At 39.8% G+C, this 16,237-nt stretch overlaps 1 protein-coding gene across 4 annotated transcripts in view; it reads right to left on the reverse strand.

Annotated features, from left to right (window-relative positions):
• STAG1 (STAG1 cohesin complex component) overlaps positions 1-16,237 on the reverse strand; it is a 164,337-nt gene that overhangs the window by 99,075 nt on the left and 49,025 nt on the right. For all 4 annotated transcript variants that reach the window (XM_088170640.1, XM_088170639.1, XM_088170637.1 and 1 more), the window contains one exon: positions 9,642-9,806. In XM_088170640.1, the coding sequence (XP_088026766.1) occupies positions 9,642-9,806 (165 nt within the window). The remainder of the gene's footprint in view (positions 1-9,641; positions 9,807-16,237) is intronic.

A 16,237-nucleotide genomic window follows, 5' to 3' on the forward strand; every position in this document is an offset into this window, starting at 1 on the left:
TAAAGAAAATAGCAGCTGTGCTGGGTCAGACAACAGGTTCACCTGCCCAACAGAGCTTATACATGGCATAAGAAAAGGGCAAGAATACATTGATACTTCTGAGTTCCTGTCCCAGACTTTTAAGACTGCAGTGAATTTCTTCTCTCATGGATGTGTCTGTCTAAACCAGTTTTATATCTACATGATCTTGCAGCACTGTGCAAGGGTTAATTACTCACTGCAAAATAAAAGAACAATTGTGTTTTAAACTTGCCAATTGTTAGATCCATTTGATGTGACCCAATTCTTATGAAACAAGAAAAAACAAACCCCAAGCCCCTGTTTGCATTTTCCATGCTTCCATCTGGTCACCCCTTTCCAGGCAGAATAATCCTACTCTGCACCATGTGGCTTTCCCAGAAATAATTCTGCATCTTTATCCTTGCCCACTCTTGTCACACATGTCTTGAGAGTTTCTGAAGTCTACTATATTCTTCTTTAAGCCCGGGAAATCTCAGCTGCTTTTCCTGAGTGTTAATAACTAGTTTCTCAGCATCTGTTCATTATCCATAGCCAAGTTTCACAAAAAACACTCCCTGTGGAAGTAAGGCTGGCCCAAGAAATTCCCTCCCATGTTCAGTCATCCTCCTGTTTGTTGCTACAGCACACTGCCCCTTCAGCCTTCATGGACTGTGCTATAAACACTGCCAGGGAATACTTCTGGAATTAAAGAAAGGGGGAGCCAAAAGAAGAAATGTGAAGGAATACCTTTACATTTTGCTTCTGCTTCTTTTATACAATTATTTAAATTATTTTTGCAGCACTATCTCAAACTGCAGCATCAAAGCAGCTCGTCTCACTTCTATTTTTTGTCTCTCATTCAAAAAGAATTGTGTGGGACACACTGTGTCCTTGGGCACTGGGGGCCCACTCTGTCCTACCAGTGTAGCACTTGCACTTTCAACCCAGAACTACTGTGCAATTTACAGAAAAAATAAAGGTAAGTGGCTCAACTCCAGACTTGGGGACCAGACTTGAGGCAACGTAGATTCTTCAGTGGCAGCAGCAGATAAGAAAAGCAGAAAAATCAGAGCAAAGGTTCTCAGAGGGATAGCAGGCAAAGACTGTCTTGACCTCCCAGAGAACTGACAAAGCTGTAAGTAAAATCTGAATTTGTGATCTAAGCTGGCATGCACAAGCTCCTCAGGGCCTTGGCACTCACACTGTGTGTGACACACCACACACTCAGTGTTCAGGGAGCTGTCAGTGTCACTCCTTGCTCTGAACAGGTAGTGTGGAGAGCTGAGAGGGCTCCTGCTGCACAAGGTTTGTGTTTACCCCAAGAGAGCCCCCACTGACAAGTCACATACAGCACCTGACCAGCCAGCATCAGCACACAGCCACATCAACTGCATTCACTCAGCCCTAAAAATCACTGCCCCAAAATAACATCCACAGAGCCACACACTCAGCCCCTCATGCACACTTGGCATGCTGGCTGCCTAATTTTGTTAGAGATTACAGTTTATGGCAACAGGAGATAATGAAGCCAGACTACATATGCTACAACAGTTGGAACTTAATCAAACTGTTGACTTTTGATGTAACAGAAAAGAGCTATAAAACCTGAAAACACTAGATGAATAAATAAAAATTACACACATCAGACCCAAAAGAGAGACAAGTATCAACTGAACCAAGACAAAACAGTAGTAATCCAAATACCAGGAAAACAGATTGAATACAAGCAAAAAAGGAATCAAACCACAGGCAGCAGTGTAGCAAATGGTACAACATGCAAACCTTGCCAGAAATGGAATTATTTTGCATAAACATGCATAGAGAGAAGGACTCCTATTAAAAACAAGGATTTCTAACCAACAGGCCTCAGGTTACAGCAAACCCTCTTTTTATACATAATCCAAGAGCAAACTCAGGGAAATGACCCACGTTTGATCACCTCGCCCAGAGACCTCCTGTTCTTGCCCGTCCCTGTCACCTGTCCCAAGCACAGACCATTAACACCTTGAAGGCACACGTGGTGGCAGGAGGGAAGGACCAGGTGGCCCTTTTGGAAAGGAGGTAGCTACAAGCAGGCTCCATCCCCCAGAATTCATCCCCACAAGTCTCCCTGCTTGCTGTCACAGAACACTAGGAAAGAAGGCAGCAATAGATTGCAATGAGCTTCTCCAGTGGTACCAGATGTTTTTACCTTCAGATGCAGTGGGGAGCATGGATTTACCATATGGAAACAGCACTTACATGCTGGGCATGAAATATATGATAAATTCAGCACTCTGGGGAGACACAGGAGCTGCAGGACATGTGCTGCAGCCTGCCTAGGGGCAGCTTTTGGGATTCACCAACTTCAAGGCACACACACAAGGAAAAGGCTCCCTTAGCAATAAGCTCAATAACACAGAAAAAACCTCCAAATGACTCCAGTAACACCAACAGCCCTCCTCCACTCCCTGCTGTCAGGACACCCCTAGACACACAGGCACACACACACACACACACACACACACACACACACACACACACACAGAGCCACATCCATGCACCACACCTCTGGGCCAGTCAACAAATCCACACAGGTACATTACCAAAGTGAGACTCAACCTTTCTTTTTTATTATGAAATTGCTTCTATTCTTATGAGAACTGAGTAAAAAATAATGATTTCCTGTAAATGGCAGATGATGTATGGTACAAATAGAGTCAGTACAAAGATTTCCAAAACCTGCAACAGTTTTCAAGAGAATCTCACAGAATTGAACTCTGATGAGTCTGTTTTAAGAACTACCACAGAGTATAATTTGAAGAATATGCCAGGTAAGCAACCCTACAGAAATAAGAAGCCTAAATGAAGTCAAGCAAGTAGCAGAATAGATCCACATCTGAATAAACAACTTTAAATCAATCAACTTGCAGAAATATCGACCTTCACATCTCAAAGTCTGCTAAAAGATAAACCAAAGCATTTTATGGTACTGAAGAGGAACAGCAGCTTAGGGTTGCCAGTAAAAGCAAGTCAGATGCAATGAATGAAATAATGAAGCTAGAGATCTTATTACCTCCTCTAGGCTTTGCAGCTATGGATCAATTTCATATTCCTTCAGTGCAAGAGAATTGAGGAGCATTAATCCTGGAGGAACCAGAGGCACTGACTGCAGAGGACACCTTGCCAGCTTGTGTAAATTAGCACAGTCTCACTAAATATTAATGAAAGTTGATTTCAAAAAAAGCTATTTCACAATTTCAATTAAGTAACAATCTGGCAACAGTGCTACAAACAAAAGGGAAAACAAATGACACCATATACAAAGTGCATGTAAAAATGGAAGATCTGAGTCAAATGTAAACCAAGGCAAATCAAGTATAAAGAACTTTAAATAATTTCCCATTTCATACAACTCATCATGGACATGCTTCATTTACAGCGAATATGAAAGAAAAAAATTACTCTAGAATGGGTGTGCAATGTGTTTACATCAAAGTAGGAAAAAATCCAAAAATCAAAGCTTACACTAACTTCTGCCAAAAACTCAAAGTCACTCAAATGAAATTTGAAACTGACTAAAAAAGGCATGTAGAGTGAAATTAAATATTTCAATAACCTGTATAAAGAGCAACTCAAATAGAAAAGCAGAAAATATACTTTAACAGCTAGTGAGAAGAACTTAATACACTAAAAATAAGGACCCAGGGAATAAAAGGCAAGTAGTGAGAGACATAAAACACTCTGCATAATTTTTTTTTAAATGAATCTGTTCAGGTTGGGTTTTTTTAAAAAAAGAATATAAGGCTTTTAAGGATAAATTTTGTGAAAACTGAAGAAATCACACAGATGGCTACTGGGGAGAAGGTAGTGCCTAATGTGTGAAAATACATGCAATTTAGATTGGGCAGGATGAGTGGAATGCAGTCCAAACTGCAGGCACTAAGTCTATTATACACCCAGTGAAAACCTAAATAAGGATAATAAAAATGAACTGCAGCTTGAGGACGTGCACTTTATTCTTTTCCTCTAAGGATCGTAATTTTAAATTATGAAAGAGTTCAAACCTTGCTAACACCCATCATGCACTTCCTGATAAGCCAAAATTATTTTCTTTAAAAAAAACCCCAAAATCTCACTTTAGATAACAGTAAGCAAAGATAAGAACATTTATTTTCTGCAGTGTCTACCTACATAACTTTTTATTTTCTGAAGCACAGAGAGGAAAGGAATACAATTCTAGAAGTATTTCTTCCCAATAAAACTAAGGGATTTATACTCTCCCTACAGGATTATTTGTTTGGCATTTTGTGTAAATACATATTTCTATGCAGTAGACTGGATATTAAATATCATTACACAAGGAAATCAATGTAACATGTTACACTGAACCATGTGGGAGAAAAAAACGCTACCAAAAGGAAAAAAAATATTCTCTCTGAAGAATCTTAGAATGGTAAAGTTTAACTGGCACTACAATGAGTGCATAAAAGGTACTGGGAAAATTCTGCTTTCAAATGGAATAAAATCACTGGAAGTCCCGAGGCTGGGCACTCTTGCCCAGCAGATCCACAATGCTCAGAGCAGCTGCTCTTCACCTGAGTGCTCAGGAAACGTGGGAGCACCATACAAAGCTCTCAGCAAGATTTTCTAAGGTGGTACAGAACTTCTGCAGATGCTCATCTCTCACAGTTCACATGTTACACCATTTCCAAAGGGCTGTGTCTGTTTAAGCTGAGCCAATCACAGGCATGAATGATGCTACAAAGCATCAAAACTGCTCATAAAACATTGGACACCAGAATGAAAAGACATTTAGAGGAGTGCTGAAACAAAATGGAGTTATTCCAGTAAGAGACCCATCAATTTATTAAAACATGTGATTTGCATTCCTTTGCTAGTACAGTTTGTAAAGGGTTCACAGATCACCCCAGACACTTCAAAAAGCATCAACATTCTAGAGAGCAAAAGACTTGTCTGCCTTCAAGTATAATGAGTATTTTCAGGTACAAATGCCTTCAGACACTGTACTACTGCCACTTGTGTTCACATTAACAGCAAAATCATCTCACAGATTATTAAATCACAAGGGAAAAGAAGCCTTGTGTGAGGACTGCAGAAAAATTCATTTGGTATTAAGGGATACTCCTCTAATTAATTAATGCTTCATTTGGTGGCTAAATTGTTCCCAGTGTAACAACTATAAGAACGTGTACCTAGTTTTGATTTTTTTTCTTTTAATTCAGTACCATACAATCAAAACCAAAGCAAGATTAGGTCACAGAAGAAATCTGCCTAGTAAAATGAAAATACTAGTTTAAATATTAATATTAGATGCAGTCATTTTCCCAGTAAACTTTAGAGACTGCATACTCAAACTCCTAAGGAGTTTCTGGGACAATCTGGGAGACCCTAAGTTATCACCCATCCTTCAAGGTGGAGGATACAGCAGTCAAAATACAATAAACAACGATTAAACTAAAACATGCCTTGAACACAAAAAGCATGGGTAGCATTTAATCCATGTCTGTACATCTTCAATCTTCAAAGACCTTCGTTTTCAGAAATAGCTGAGGGAGACACAATGTGATCTGGCAAAAAACACTTCTAAAGGGAGAAAAGAAACTCAGAGAAGAGGGAGCCATTAAGGCCACTGAGAATACAGACACCACAGTGGCCCTGAGCTGCAAACACTCAGAGGCAGGGAGAATATCCAAAATTCATTTTTTGCCACCTTATTGCCTCTCTTAACTACCACTGTCAGAGATAGGCTGTTGGATTTTTGGTGCAATCCAGTTATAGCTACTCTGATGTTCTTAATCTCAAGGATCTATGTAAAAGCACATGTAATTCCTCCTGCACAAGGTAAATATGGACATATAGTCACTAATCAGGAGTAAGTGTGACCTACTGCCAGACATGGCCTTCTCAAGGCAGGGTAAGCAGTGCTATAAATACAGCTTTACTTGGACAGGGAGGGGACCTTAAAGGACACAAATCCCCGTGTCCCAAGATGTGCAGGTAAGAACAATGAGGAACCCTGTGCATCCTCGATTTCTGGAGAGACAAGGAAGAACTGGTGGCACAATGAAAAATACCATTACAACACACTAACTTGGATACTTATCTTAAAATATTTGCTGGCATATAATGGAGCCATATTTATCCTGAACTATGTCTAATCAACACAAGATCATCTTTTATTAGCTGAGCATAAGCAGAGGTGGCAATTTTTAAAAGTTTTTTCCTCAAAATCAGCCTCTACTCTGTAGTGAACTGCTAACACCAATGAAGGGTGACTGGTAATGCATGGAATATTACAGAGTCATCAAGGCACAGATCTGTTCATGTTTTGGTACTGAATGCCTTCCAGAATTACTGATGATCTATTCCCTCTGATGTTCTGGGAGAACAAAACCACTTTGCAGACACGAAAGCAGAACACTTTTATGCTTGGTTTGACCCCAGTAGTACAAACTTCATTACAGGTAACTGGTCATAACTAACTCATGAGAAATTTGTGGTCTGAGTCCTAAACAAAATCTGATCTCAGAAGTAAAGTTCTTTAGCTCCCTGTGATCTTTACAGCAGGGTCAGAGATGTCTGAAGATTTTAGCTACCTAAAAGCTCAGCTGGAAGAGCAGAGGCTCACCCAAGCCTTCATTTCCACCACTGGACAGCTGAGCACAAGAAATGCTGACACACTTCTGTCTATGGAAGTTCAGAGTAGGGAAATGTACAGGATATAGCTGTCACCATAAAATGATATAACTAAAATATAAATATATGGAAGAGATAAATGACAAAAAGCAGAAGAGTATAATGTTTGACTACAAAAACAAAAACCACTGAAGAAGTTCTATATATAGTTTTAAAGAAGTAACACTTGAAAATGTACCTGCAGAAAGCACGAGCAGAAGGTCACGTCACACTTCATACACAGAGAGCTGCTGACAGAACAGCTTCTGAAGCACTAACTGTACAAAAGGTTACAGAGCAAATGAAAAACACTGACAACCATCTGATACCAACTTAACATGGGCATCAAATAGATTTACAGAGTTCCAGCAAGACATAAGCAGCACCTCGTCACAGAGGCAAAGATTTTATGCAAAGAGCAGTCCTGGAGTTATAGTTGAAATACAAAAACTTAAACTGATTTTATTTCCCTGGAAGAAGCAAGCAGCAGTAAGCTTGAAGAGAAGTAATAAATGAATCCTGCTGTGAAAACCAAAATAGAGAAGCTTAGAAGAAGTGAAAATTGAATTCAGCAACAGACTTTTATGAATTGGCATCACAAAGCCAGAAAAATCTAACAACTAAAAAAAAATTCTGAGAGAACACAGCAGGAGCAGATAGATCAGAAACGAAAGCACATGACATGATTTCCATGTAATCTCAGAATGTATTAATTGAATTTTCCTGGCTTTCCATGCTGGAAGTAAACTTAGGAGCACTAGAAAAAAAAGTATGTGCATATTACAGGGAAAGAACTAAATAATGAGAATATGTTTGGCCGAATGCAAATATATGCCACTTGTTTGAAAACTGCAACATTGACAAAATTGTTAAAATTGAACAAAAAAACCTGCATCAAAACTATGAAAAACAAAAATGCCAAGCATTCCTAATCGTTACATCAAAATCCCTAAGCTATTATGGAAAATACAAGTATAAAGGCACTAATAAGTTTGGTTGACAGAACCCTGGTTTCATATGAGATGACTGTCCAAAAGTGCAAGTTAAAAAAATATTAAATCATATTTTAATTGCATTCTCTTTCCTACTATAGGGTGCCTTTAATTCTTTAGAATATTTTTAGCAACAGAGAATTGTTCAAAGGTGCCCAAGCCATGCACACTCCTGAAACCAGGGCTCAAGTCATTTATGCCTGTTTGCACTCCAGGCCTTCAAATACTCTTGCCTACCCCTTTACTATTTGTGTATAATCTCTCCCTTGCTTATCTGGTGCTGGGTACTTTTTCTCCTACCTACAGGCTGGGCACATGTTAAGCATTTGAGTGTCTATGCACAGGTGATTTGTGGATACAGGTATATGGGAATATACAGACACACATCCACCTACATATACATACACTCCACTTCTCAAAACAATTTCTTTGTATCTGAATTCCAAAGGTTTCTTAATACAAACATGCAGACAACTTATTTTTTTGCATTTAATCTACAGCAGACTTGTGTCAGCATGTCTTTTGAAATAGATAAAATGTATCAAAAGTCAATTCCACATACACACGGAGTCATCAAATATCAAAGCCCATTCCTTTCCATTTGGCTTCTGCAAATATCAATAACTCTAAGTCAACTATACTACATCAAGTATATTGTATGTTCTGTACCACAGTAAAACCAGAAAATAGACTCCAGATGTTTCCTCAATTCCTGCCAAAAACAAAATTTGAAAAAGTGCTGAAAACCAAACAAAGTTGGAAGCTCTGTTGTAAGAAAAAAAAGGCATAAGGAATCTGTAGCTTTGTTAGGAGTAAATTTGTTCTGTCTTCACCTACTAGATAAGAAGGGTCAATCCTAAATAAGCGTAAACATAGAAACTATGAAGAACAAAAATTCTCATTTCCTTCCTGTGTATTACATCTTTAAAATTACATCTCAGACTTTCCACAGATTAGAGACAGATTTTCAACAACTTTCACTCATTTGTAATTTTTAATTCCTCTGGGACTTAAAGAGGCTTAGCTTTTAGCTACACTAAAAGTAATATTGAGAATGGGACTTAAGACCTAATTTTCCTAATCTGTACTTTTCTCATGTTAGTCAGCATCAAAACAAACTAACTGATACTGCCTAAGTCCTGTGTTGTTGAAATGCAAAGTAAATGCTTAAACAATCCTTCAGAGCAGGAATGACTGTTGGCTTTGGACTGCATGGGCTGAAGAGTGTTTTGGGCCCATTGTTTCTCCTTAGAGTATCAAAACCAAGAGCTGCAGCACAGCAGCTTATTAAAACCACACAGCACTGTCAAAATCAATGCTCTGCAGGGTCTTGAGGTGTGACTCACCTGGCCTCACACATCCTGTAAAGACCTCTGACCTGATCAAAACATAAGAGGGTAAGAAACATTTCTAGAGGCAACTAGGACGATCTTAATTTATTTTACAATGAAAAATTTGCCTCCAGGATGTGTCAATGTTTTCCCTCAAGACTCATTGGAAGTCTAGGCAAATAGTTTAGCCTTCACCTGCTGTCCTGATGGGGACAGTGGGAATGCAAGTTCCAGTGCAAAGGGCTCCAAACTGCTTGTGTGAGCAGGTATTCTTGAAAAAACAAGTGAACAAAAAAGGCTTGTATTTGTCACTATTTTCATACGCTTCTTGCCCATATAAAGCTTGCTACAGGATATACTTTAATGAACTGCTTAATATCAACATATATTTTTAACTTAGGAGTAATGAACAAAATAACAGAGAATTTGAAACACATGACTTTCTGCCAGGTCTCTTGTTCTTCAGCAGGACACATGACAGCCCTCAGTCAGAACCCACTCAGTCCTGTACCTTATTGTACACAGTCTGTTGGACAGAGGCAGCCATGAGAAAATATTACTGATTACAAAAGCACAGCTTAGACTGGACTCCAGTCAGGATACACTAAATTGTGAGGAAGAACACAAGTAGCCATTTTACCTGCATAGCACTCTTTCCCAGCTTAACCACCTCAAACAAAGTGACAGGGTCCCCTTCTCCATTCTGCTGGGGGTGGCCATTGGCTCTCCCACGACTCGCTCCTCGAGCTCCAGCGTCGGAACGCCCCTTGTCCGCTGGAGACTTCCGTGGTTTCTTAGTGGCAGACTGGGCAAAGAAAACCAGCAGAGGGAAAGTTTATTATAGCTACATCTGAAATCACCCAGCACTTCTTTATAAACAATCCATAAACATTACATGGTTACACCCTCACACACATTTATACACAAAAAGATCATGGGAGGAGCCAGGCTGGAAGGCATCTCCAGAGGTCAAGGCAGGGTCAGCTAGGAAAATCAACCAGGTTGCTCAGGACTTTATCCAGTCAGGTACATATAATTTTATTTATCAGTAGTTGTTGAGGGACTATTTAAAAGCCACTGCCATGTCAAGGTAAGTAGTGGTCACCCCAAGTCAGTGGTGAACCCCCAGTGCTGGAGTACCAGTTCATGTTGATCCCCATATGAGTCTTACACGACACAGGCATTGAGAATAACTGGTGATGATCTTAACTAATGATCTTTTTAAGAGAGTAAGTTATTAAAAATACATTTGCCACATTAACATTCATTTTCTGTATTTTCATTTTCATACTTTTATAAGAAACTGTGTACGTAGTCAGCTCTTCAGCTCACATCACCAAATTTGTACAGCCAGATTTAGCAAATCACCATAACGGCCTCTTGCTTCAAAATTTTATGAGTTACAACATTTTCCCTTTGAGTCTAAATTACTTAATGTAAATTTTCTCTATGTTCTTCACCTGTTTTAATCAGGTGGTATAGACACTACCTGTCAGGACTCACCTACTGAACATTTGCTCTGAATTTAAGCCACTTGTGAAACAGAAACAAAAAAAACCCTGAGGAAAATAACATCAGATTTCTTACTTCCGTATTCTGTTCCTTCTCCCTACTGTGAGGCAAACAAAAGCAAAATCTACTGTTTTCCACAGAACAATGAAGCTATTGTGAGGAATTATGTTAAAGAAAACAACACACAAGCAACTCAAAGATTAAATTTTAGACAATATCCGCACGGCACCGTTTACTCAAGTTTACTGTCAGCTGATTTTCTATTAATGCTTTCAGTAAAGAACACAAAGTCGACATTTTCGGTCACATATTACAGTACAGACAGAATTTTACTGCAGAGGAAAGGGATCTCATTTCTGGCAGAGAGCTGGGAGAAGACAGCCCTGCAAGCCCAGCTTTCCCCATGCTTTCAAAGGGATCACCTCTTAAAAGGGGTGGGGCCAGAGGGCTGAAGCAAAGGGCGAGGTAGAGTGCAACTGCCTCTTGCAAATATTCAATTAAGGACTTGCACAGAAATGCAAGCTGGAAAGCATAAAATAATGGTACAATCTCTGTGAAGTTTTTTGGATAACATTTGCACTTAGGATCAAAAGAGTATCTCCCTCAATGAATTTTTAAGTATGTGCAAAGCTGCCTGTAACAGCAAGAATATTGTCAGCATATGAAATGTTCAAGTTCTACTGAGCTCAAAAGAGACATGTGATCACTATTTATTAAAATGAGAAAGAATTAGAAGTAAATTGACTCTTTTGAGATATATAATCAATGCACTTATTCTGTCTGGGAGACAGTAAGCACTTCACCTAGCTACAAGGACTGCTAAATAAAAGCTTGAATGCAAACTGATGCCCTCCACAGAAACTAATGCAAGCCCCATTTACACTCAGTTTTTGTCAACATGTAATTGAAAGAGAGGCATTAAACGCTGCAGGGATGAAGGGAAAGGAAGTAAGAGATGGATTTGAAATGCACATATCCAAAGCCACCTTGTTAATGAAAGCAATGAGAAAAGCCACCTGTGAGTACTACAGACACAGGCTCAAAACCAGGCATGTAAATGCTCAGTTTAAATTCCCTTTGTCAGGTATCCTGGGAAAAGAGAGGTGTTTTAACCAAGGCTCCTAGTCTGAACTGGAAGGGCGAGATCACCACTGAGCCCTCAGAAGAGGTACAGAAATAAATGACACATGTACTTCTGAGAAATTACTGGATAAAGCAGATTCAAGTACAAGTAAATACCTCAACACTGTGGCCCTGAATTAACACCAGATATATTTCTGAGACTACTTCAATAAGATCTCTCTCTGGTGTAGATTTTGTTTTGAAAATGAGAACACCCCTCAGAGTGGAGAAAAATCTTGCATCTAACAAAAGCCATTGTTGTATCCAAGCTGAGGTAGCAAAATCCAGATGCAGGATCTGTATTGAATCTTGCCTCCAGAGACAAAACAAGTAGACAAAATGCTCCACTTGAGACTGAAGAAAATCCAAAATGTGAACTACCTGAGCTAGGCAAGGATTAACATTGTCTTCAGGTGGAAAGGCACTAGGCCAAAGGGCATCCACCCCTCTCCCACCCAGCAGGCATCTGGCAGGAAGCCCAAGCTCAATCTCACTCCAGAGTGTGAATATAAAAGAAAGTCATATATAGATTCACCAGCAATTATCTGGTGCTCTAAAGTTTTGCAAGCACAAAGCACATGACATTCCCTTAGTCATTAACACACAATATTACAATGCAAGTTGTCCAACATTATTTGCACATGTCTCTGAATTTACAGCAAGAAACTTTGCAGGCCATGTTGACAGGTTTGAGTTTCATACAGGTTCCTGCCTCTGAGCACAAAGTTCAGCAGGTGATCCGACTTCAACGACATCAATCAGCCACTGGAATAACCTCTCCAGGGAAATTGGGAGTTCCTCAACACTGGACAATTCAGATTCAGCTGGGCAGGTTACTAGGGCATCTTTTTCGAGATTGTGCTGTTGCCAGACAATGTTGAACCTGTGAGCTCCCTTCCAACCTGGTATTCTATGACTCTATCCAAGGATGGAGGCATCCTCCACCACCACTGGAGCAAGTGAAGGAAAAGGCAGGACTGGTACATCTGTAGAAACAGAGAAGACTCATTCATGATACAGAGCAGCTGTGGCATATCTCCTAAGGCAGGGTGCCTTTGGAAGTGGAGCTGCAAAAGCTATAAATCCAAAAATTATGTTTGGCTTTGAGGACGCCAGGCACAAGTAAGTGTGCATCCCAGAAACGAGACACATGCACTCACACGAAAGGGTAATCCTTCTGGGAAAAAAAAAATAGTCTCTTCTCTAACGCCATGAAGAGCTTCCACACAGAAACAGCCCTGCTCAAGGATGGGTATGGCCCCAGTAAACCTGTCAGACTATCACTGACAGCTGTAAAATGAGATATTTCATAAGATCAGAGTGAATTTGTAGCAGGTCTGCTCCCGTGGATCCACCAAATGCTCAACAAGACTCAAGAAAAACAGAACCTCTAACCTCTCCTAACAGGAGCAAAAATTGTGATTATTACACACCATCTTACAGCTTTCAGCCCTGAAGTGGGTGAACTAGGACTGCCAAAGGGAGGGATAAAGGTAAGAATGCTTGAGGCTTTTTAATCACACCAAGAAAGATGCTGCATGGAGCTGAGAGGCTGCAGCAGTTGCATTTGTGATTTTACTCCAAAACTCAGGACAGCTGGGCTGGTCAAAATGGACTGAAGTGCCAAATTAAAACAGAAATTACTGATGATTTTTCAAATTTGTGACAACAAAATTGAGGGTTTATATACACCAGCATTAGGAAATTCAGAAGTTCCAGAATATGCCACAGAAGCAACAAGGAAAAATGGCCATACTGATTGTCACATACCTTATCTGTTGCTTTAAGGCTTAAACAAATGCAAAGAAGAAACAAAATACTCACCTTGACCACAATTAAACTAAAATGATGACAGTTTAGGATTTTGTAAGAAATTAGCTACACAATACTTTTCCTTTCATGTCTTTAAATTACTGTGAAGAAAATAAAGTGATCCACATTTGTAAAATCAAGTAATACAGTGAAAATTAATTCACACACTACCAGAAAAAAAGTGAAAGAGGCTTGACATTTTCCATTAACTTTCCCCAAGCTGATGCACTCCATGAAAAAATAAAGGCAGTGGAAGTCCTAGAGTCAGTAACTCGACCTAACACAGCACCTGAAAACAATGACCTGTATGTGCATTTGCACTGAGTCATTTAGAGGAACAGATACCCCATTTCCCAGGGAAGCTGGAAGAAGCTTTTTAACTTCCACTTGAGTAAGACTGAAGGACTTGACTCTCCAAGGCACCAGCCCCTCAAGAGGCCCTGTATTATAAGCTTGTGATAAGTGGAAGAATGGTAATGCCTGAGGTTTTTGTGAATTAATCCTGATTATAAAAAGAATACAACACATTTCATACCATCATCGTGGTAATCTAGGGAGAAGGTTCTTGGATTCCAACCGTCCTGTGGACTGTTTTGGTCACAGGAACAAACAAAATACTCCCTGTGAAAAATCTCATACTACAAATAAAGACAGGTGCAGGTCCCCTAACACCCAGTGCATCCAGAGCTGCTTCAGCTGCAGCACTTGCAGTTTAGGACCAAAAAAAAAAGAAAAAGCAGAGGCAGTGGTGGGAGTGGTGGTGCTATTTTTCACCCTTCTTTAAAAGTCTATCAAGAGCTCTAGAAGTCATCTTAAAGAATCAAGAGAGTATGCTATAAATGCTTGAATAATTTCAATTCTTCCAGCTGAGGCATTTACTACCAAAAAAAGACTATTTTCACAGAAAAACAAAGAAGAGATTAGATTGCCAAAAATACAGGAACCATCCCATTAAAAGCTTAAAAGGAAAACTTTTAATGCTACATGTAACAGGATAGAAAACTCTACACAAAGATGCTATAGATGCACTGCATTTCTACTGAACTACAGACTCCCTTCAGTTGTAAGGGACAGACCTAAACCATCAGGCAGGCAAGCTGAAACAGGACACTGATGTAAATCACACCAACCACAAACCTCCACTCCTATGAAGAGAAATTCTTCTAAGAGGATTCCTCCCTGTTATTAATCAGGACACGTATGACTTGGAACTAGAAGCAAAACTCAATCCCCTGCTGTATCTAACATCTATACTGCAAGATTAAATAAGGCCAGGAATCTGCTGCAAAGTTAAAATTTCCCATATGAATGCAAAGATAAGGCATTGTGGTCTGTCTCCTCCACACCAAAAACTACAAAAGGACCTGAAAGCAAAATTGTACAGGCTTTGCTGGGGACAAAAGCATCAGAAGTGCCTTGTTTCATCTTGCTTCAAGTGGAGAAAGATACGCTGTGGCTCTGAGTATGGGATAAGAGAGAAACCAGCAGAGACCTCCAAATTGCTACCTCTGGAACAGACAAACTGATGCTTCTCCCTGTCCTCTGAATTAAAGATTAAATCTGTCTACTCCTACTTCAAATCTGAAACACAGCCAGGGATCTCTCTCTCACTGCCTCAATCTCCAGCAGCTGAGGTTTAAGCCAAGCTATTCTGAGCTCCTAGGAAGGTGAGGCCAGGTAGTTTAAAATAAAGCATGCCAACAATGCTGAAGAGAGTGTTGATCCAGAAGAGGAGACAAAAAAGGATGGGTAAATAACTCATCTGAGCCTGAGCTCACTGATGTGAATGCTACACTGCATCATAAGCCCTTGGGCTTTCAAATCTCCTACGTAGAACAGGAGAGCACATCCATACCCATGTATTTCAATAATGCAGCAGACAGAGAGGGCATTTTGGCCAGTACTACTCAGGAACTTCAAGGAGAGGACTGTTAGAAGTCACTCCTTAGACAGAAGCCCCAGAATTCATTAAATACATACCCAGATGATATCCTCACACACAGTATCACAAACACATGCACCACAACACCCCACTGGCTGGACAGACTCTTCACTCCATGGGCATCTGCTCTACAAGACTCAAGTGCTTAGAAGGGTACATGGCCAATGGCCAGCCCCAGCCACTAGAGCAGGACATGGCACAGCCCCTGCTAAACTCAGCAAGGGCTGGGGAATTCAGGATAGTCAGGTTAGATTCTGAGAGCTGTTCTATAAGACCAATACACTTAATTTGCAAATTGACTGTCTAGCCTACTCAATCAAGTACTCATTAGAATAGTGTATGTAAGTGAAGGGGCTACTTGAACAGCAGTGTTTTAGAACAAAATTACTTGGATTGAAAGGAAATCTTTAAAGATCAACTAGTTTCAAGTTTTTTAGAAAGTGAAGGTACCCCCAATGCATTATGGTTCTCTACGAACTGAAGAGTTATTTGCTATAAAAGAGTTTTTCAAATGAGCTCCATCTTCTTACAAAGGTCTCAAATCTGCAGAGAATATCTTTCTTTGGAAAACAATCTGGAAAATCCTCTTGTAGTAGTGTATCTTTCTGATAAAAGGTCACGTCCATTCTGTGACACTCAGCAGAAACCTGTTTAAAATACATACATATATTTAATAGAATATATTCTATGCAGTTCTGTAATAGGATCATGCAGCGCAAAGTAAAGTCCTTTCCCAAAAGAGGTCAGTATGTTTATGGCAGATGTGCTATGGTAGCTGTGATGGCCTAAGGACATCAGAAAATCAGCATTTGCAGGAAGAGATTAAATCTTATTAGACCATAATATTT

The sequence above is a fragment of the Sturnus vulgaris genome, chromosome 10, assembly GCF_052056855.1.
Source record: "Sturnus vulgaris isolate bStuVul1 chromosome 10, bStuVul1.hap1, whole genome shotgun sequence".
In the NCBI taxonomy this organism is placed as follows: Eukaryota; Metazoa; Chordata; class Aves; order Passeriformes; family Sturnidae; genus Sturnus; species Sturnus vulgaris.